General features: G+C 32.6%; 2 protein-coding genes across 2 annotated transcripts in view; one reads left to right on the top strand and one right to left on the bottom strand.

The window, feature by feature from the left end:
* Positions 1–367: 367 nt before the first annotated feature.
* LOC108579028 (replication factor C subunit 2) lies at positions 368–1922 on the top strand. Its single transcript, XM_017942457.1, has 6 exons — positions 368–480; positions 636–903; positions 988–1236; positions 1323–1532; positions 1610–1723; positions 1821–1922. The coding sequence occupies exons 1-6, from the start codon at positions 368–370 to the stop codon at positions 1920–1922; spliced, it is 1056 nt and encodes a 351-aa protein (XP_017797946.1).
* A 2760-nt stretch (positions 1923–4682) lies between these two features.
* Positions 4683–5665, bottom strand: part of LOC108579092 — a 48202-nt gene continuing 47219 nt past the window's right edge. Inside the window, exon 10 of the mRNA XM_017942535.1 lies at positions 4683–5081. Within this exon, the coding sequence (XP_017798024.1) occupies positions 4683–5081 (399 nt within the window). The remainder of the gene's footprint in view (positions 5082–5665) is intronic.

Genomic DNA, 5665 nt, shown 5'->3' with positions numbered 1-5665 from the left:
AATTAATGTTGGTAAATATATAAATAATGTAATATTTAATTTCCAATCATTACATGTGTAATACAATCTAATAAGTTCTAGTTATTAGAAAGTTAATATACTTTCTCCATTTCTAATATCATTCATTTCATTCATTGTGCTATAATACAGTTCTTTGATTATAAAAAGAAATTCTTCAAAGCCGTAATTTTTAAGGTTGTTGATACGTCGGTATTGTTTGTATGTTACCGATAAGCTATATTAATCGGTAATGTAACTTTCCTGTTATCACAGAAATTACTGAAATTTGCACCTCTTTATTCTTATTTAATCTATGATTAAGTAAACTAGTTGAAAATTTTTCCCGCGTTTTTGACAAGTTTTGAAGATGGGAGGTGAAAATACCATGGAAGAATCTATGGACATTGAAGTTATGCCATCAACGAGTGGTTATAACATAAAAAGTACCGAAAAAGATGATAAATCGATACATTTACCATGGTACGTTACTGTAAACAAAAATACTACTTTTGTATTCTGAAGGTTAAAATTATTGAGGTTAACTTTTTATCCTAGTAGAGTATATACATTCATAAGTAAAAAGAATGTTCAAATATAAATAAAATTACATTAACTGACAATATTTGTTTGCTTAGGATTGAAAAGTATCGACCTCAAACTTTTTCTGAGATTGTTGGTAATGAAGATACAGTATCTAGACTCTCTGTTTTTGCTCAACATGGGAATTGTCCAAATATTATTATTGCTGGCCCACCAGGAGTTGGTAAAACTACAACTATACTATGCTTAGCACATATTCTTTTAGGATCAGCTTTTAAGGAATCAGTTTTGGAATTGAATGCCTCAAGTGAAAGAGGAATTGATGTTGTGAGAAATAAAATTAAAATGTTTGCACAAAAAAAGGTAAAACTCTCTCTTATACCTTGTTCTGTGCTCTTATATTTTTTATATTTTCATAATAAACTGTTTTTGTTCATTTAAAACTAGGTAAATTTGCCAAAAGGGAAACATAAGATTATAATTTTAGATGAAGCTGATAGTATGACAGATGGTGCACAGCAGGCATTACGTAGAACAATGGAAATATATAGTAACACAACAAGATTTGCATTAGCTTGCAATAATAGTGAAAAGATTATTGAACCAATACAGTCACGTTGTGCTATGTTAAGATATGGAAAATTATCAGATGCACAAATTTTAGCAAAAGTTATTGAAGTTTGTAATAAAGAAAATGTATGACATTTTATTTCTGCATGAATGAAAGTATTTAACAATAATACCGACATTTTGAATTTTCTATTTACATTATAACTGAACAGGTGTCCTATGCAGATGATGGTTTAGAAGCAATAGTATTTACTGCACAAGGTGACATGAGACAGGCGCTAAATAATTTGCAAGCGACATATAACGGTTTTAATCATGTAAATAGCGAGAATGTTTTTAAAGTTTGTGATGAACCTCATCCATTACTTGTTAAGGAAATGCTTCAATTTTGTACACAGGCTAACATTTCCAAAGCATATGGGGTAAGATATTTTATAAGTTCATCAATTTCTATGTCATATAACAATTGTATATGATATACTGTGTTAAATATTTATAGGTAATGGAACATTTATGGAAAATGGGATACTCTGCAGAAGATTTAATTAGTAACATATTTAGAGTTTGTAAAAGTCTTCCTGTTGATGAAACATTAAAATTAGATTTTATAAAGGTAAGTTAAAATATACATCAAAGTTATTTATTTTCTAATTACAGATAGAATATTAATGTAAACATAAAAACAGAAATTAAAAGTTCGTAATTTTTAGGAAATTGGAATAACTCATTTAGGAATTGTAGATGGAATTAACAGTTTGTTACAAATGAACAGTCTCCTTGCTCGACTTTGTCAGAAGGCTGTGCAGAGTTAAAAATTAAATTTATACATGAAAAAGTTGTAATTAAGAAAAATAAACTATTTATACATTTGTATTATATTATTTTTAATTTCCAGAAGTTGTCATGATGTAATGATCGTTTCGAATGCTTGAAAATTTTTTATTATATTGTACATACATATATTATGTAAAGTAGTGTTTTGAATTCGTCATTTTGTGCTGTTTCTATTTAAAAAAAAAACAAAGCAACGTTGAAATGACCTTGATAAATTGAACGAAAAATTTTTACTTATATTCTAGATGAAAAGCAATAAAAAAAACGTTCTTATATGTTTTTTCGTTTTAATTATTGTTTAGTAATTATTCCAAACGGCACAAACTTTTAGATCTTCTATAATAGTAATGTTTCTTACATTGTCGCTTTGGTCAGAACCGAACGGCAACAGTTTAGGTAGAGGAGACATGGTTTTCGAAGGTCGAAGCCGGCCTTTGTAGTTTGCCGAACGAACACAAGGACAACGAATAAAAGAGAAGGATGAAACGATAAAATATCTGTACACATTTTCCGTCGAATGCATAAGCTGTGCCTGGACAATTTGGAGGCACAGCCTACATTCGACGGGCAATTTGAAGGCACGGCCCATGTGACAGCGACAATGTAAATGGGGGGACTAGGTTTTCTGGACAATGTGATGGCACAGGTTTTACGTACAATGTTTTCCGGCATCACGTTTTTGTAATTTATCAGAAACTTGCAGCGAAGACATATTTTGATAAAAATTACATATTTCAGCTCAGCAAAATTTTTGAAAAATTTTAAAAATTTTTTCAATGTTTCTTTTTATTTTTCACAACTTTTCTATTATGTATTTTTCAGCAAAATGACTTTTTAATTCCCTGTGTCAGAAATGTCCGGAGCCGAAAGTAGGATGGGCGCAAAATTATTCAATCTTTCAATTAGTATTACATAAGTAAATGTGGTCCAAATTATATCATGTTTGATTTCATATTAATCAGAAAAATCTCACTAATATGTTAAACAAATTTTCAGTTAATGACTGACTCCGAAAAAGCTCTAGTAGTGACAATGTGAAAAGCATTACTCTATATTGATCACCATTTATAGGTCGACCAACCAAAATTGAAGGTTTAGGAAGGAGTTAGAGTCAGGAAGTGGAAGATGGAGGAGAACTTCTGATGTTTTCGCTGTTAATCAGCCAATAGCGATAGAGCAAGGTTATCGCGTTTACTTTTCTATGAATAACAATAGGCGACGATCGACCCTCGCGTAAGCAGTCGATAACAGAGGAGCTACGTACCGATTTTCAAGGCATGGAAACGGTAGCCGTCAATCTTTGATAGCATGTTTTTTCATTTCATTTAGAAATTTTTTTAGAAAGTTTTTTTTGTCCAGCAAAGCAAACTTCAGGCTTCTAACATCATCGCCTGATCCAATAAACGGAAAAAAGACAGTCAGGCTAGACTCACTACTCTTCGGTTTTCCACTGCCGCCACTTGAGGTAAAGTTGTGGCGTAGGTAAATGGTTTGGACAAATGATTTTCAATCAGCTGTCGATAATGTAGCACGTTGATAAAAGAATAGGAAACTAAAGATTATTTAATCGCCTTGTTCTCTTACCAGCGTTGACACATAAAGATGCGTTTAAATCAAATTAACGAATGCACCCCCTACTTTAAAAAATTCTTCACACATTCAGCATTTGTGGATGCTCGTTTGGACTTGAATTTTGTAGAAGTTGGGGGTGAACAAGCTTTCGTAACTGTAAAATGCTGTAGTGGCCTGAGAGTTCCATAATTCACACAAAAAAAACATTAATACATATTTCAATTTTCAATAAAAGTCATAAAGAATTTCTAACTAATCTACTGAATGCAATTGTTAATTAAGTGCGAAATTAATAAATGAAGCTGTTTTATTAAGTTATATCATGCAATAAATTCATTTAATACTTCCAATAATTATAAACTAGTATCTAAAATGTTATTTAACAAGAAACAGAAATTATTCTATAATTAAAGTACTTGAAAATAAGCCAGAAACTGTATTTTTCTATTCTCATTATTACTAATGTTTAGGCAACTAAAAAATAATTATAAATATTTATTAAATATAATACGGATGACGATGATAGTAATAGCGAAGAGAGACTAGGAAAACAATAGCGGTAAACGGATAACACTAGAAAAATGAGTTAGATATGGAAAGGACATTTCTATTTTAAAAATCAACTAACCTGATAATACATCATTTCTGACTATGCTCTCGATGATACTCACGTTCCTTCCGCTTTGAACGTGGCAGTAGACTGAGTCACAATACATTCTTACAATTACAAAAATATTAAATATATTAAAGTAATGAATATGTGAAGGCACGTGTTCCATACACTGTATGAAATGTATACATGACATTTAGAGTGAAATGATCTTTGTGATTTAATTGAAATAATTTGCACATCTACATTCTACAATGTTTCATTTAAAATGAATGTGTGTGTAGAAATATTACATGGAATTAGTTCAAACGAAACTCTATAAAATTTCTATGCATAACCTTAAAATATGAAAATAAAGATAAAAAAAAGCACACAAACAAGTTGAAAATAATTCAGTCTTTTTTAAGTATACATAAGAACTTTTAAAATATATTGTATTTACATGCAAATTATGTAAAAATTGTTATAACAGAGATCTTGAACGGTTCGTGATTAATACTACTGAAACATTGTTGACAAAAATACATAAATATGTATAATCCACAGTGTTCTGACATTAACACCATTTTTCCATCGTAACGGGTGCTAAATGCGGTTTCGGTTTAGGAGAAGGCCATCGTAACGCACTCTGACAAGATTCTGCTCTAGAAGGAGTTCTTGGCGGAGGCTGAGGTGGATTACACTGTAATTCTTGCGTTTGATTATTTGTTTCTCCGTTTGCCTCGGTTCGTGAATATTTCTCCGTTGGTGGATCCCCTTTATAATTCCTCTTGGTTGATTTTTTGATTACGTCGTGAAGAGCAGTAGGTGGCGCACTTTCTACAGACTGAAGACTAGCCGCGCGATGTAGGGACAATCGGAGCGGTTTCTTCGGCGGTGCTGGACGAGATTTCGCTTCGTAAGAACTGTATACCACCGATGCATCAGAGTTCTCTGATGCCCGCGATTGAGAATCCTGAAATAACGAAAAATCTTGAAATACACAGATTTTCTTTCCATCAAGTATCGAGATGGAGTCTTACAAACTCCACTGATTCTATTTTTCTTATTCTTTTCTTTTTCGTATACACTTAAGCATTCTTATCTCCTCTACATTTCGATAGAACTGTAATATACTTGTTCACGCATTTTGGCTTATATACACAGTTTGGCTTATCTTACATCAGTGCCGTTCAGTCGTTGCCCGTACGGGCAGAGTATTAGGCTTCTCCGGGCGCAAACAAATTGGCGGGCAACAAGCCACGCCTTCTCGAGCAAGATATAAGCGTTATGCGTTGCTGAGAAGATGACGAGCAGGACGGCAGAATTTTAGAATTTTTCCATTATTCAAACCACATTTTCGTGACTACATTCTTGCAGTGTTTTTGGAGGTTATGTAGGGAAGTTGTTACAAATTGGTGCAGTGTTCTAAAGGTGCATCCTCACCAGAGTTCGTGAACGGTATGGGAATGAAATTTCCTAAAAATCGTCTGTTCGTGTTCGACATTGCCCTCAGCTCTGCCCGCGGGCATTGGCGGGCGCCCTTGCCCGCCTGAAAAC

Source organism: Habropoda laboriosa, unplaced genomic scaffold (genome assembly GCF_001263275.1).
Source record: "Habropoda laboriosa isolate 0110345459 unplaced genomic scaffold, ASM126327v1 scaffold42, whole genome shotgun sequence".
NCBI lineage: Eukaryota > Metazoa > Arthropoda > Insecta > Hymenoptera > Apidae > Habropoda > Habropoda laboriosa.
Note: the sequence above shows the minus strand (reverse complement) of the source record. Positions and strands in the feature narration are given on the sequence as shown.

Bases quoted from the DNA above. Each gene is read 5' to 3' on its own strand.
- LOC108579028 (XM_017942457.1), top strand. From the start codon at position 368: ATGGGAGGTGAAAATACCATGGAAGAATCTATGGACATTGAAGTTATG. The intron at 1,237-1,322 runs GTATGACATTTT...ATAACTGAACAG, and splicing joins AAGTTTGTAATAAAGAAAAT to GTGTCCTATGCAGATGATGG. The intron at 1,533-1,609 runs GTAAGATATTTT...AAATATTTATAG, and splicing joins ACATTTCCAAAGCATATGGG to GTAATGGAACATTTATGGAA.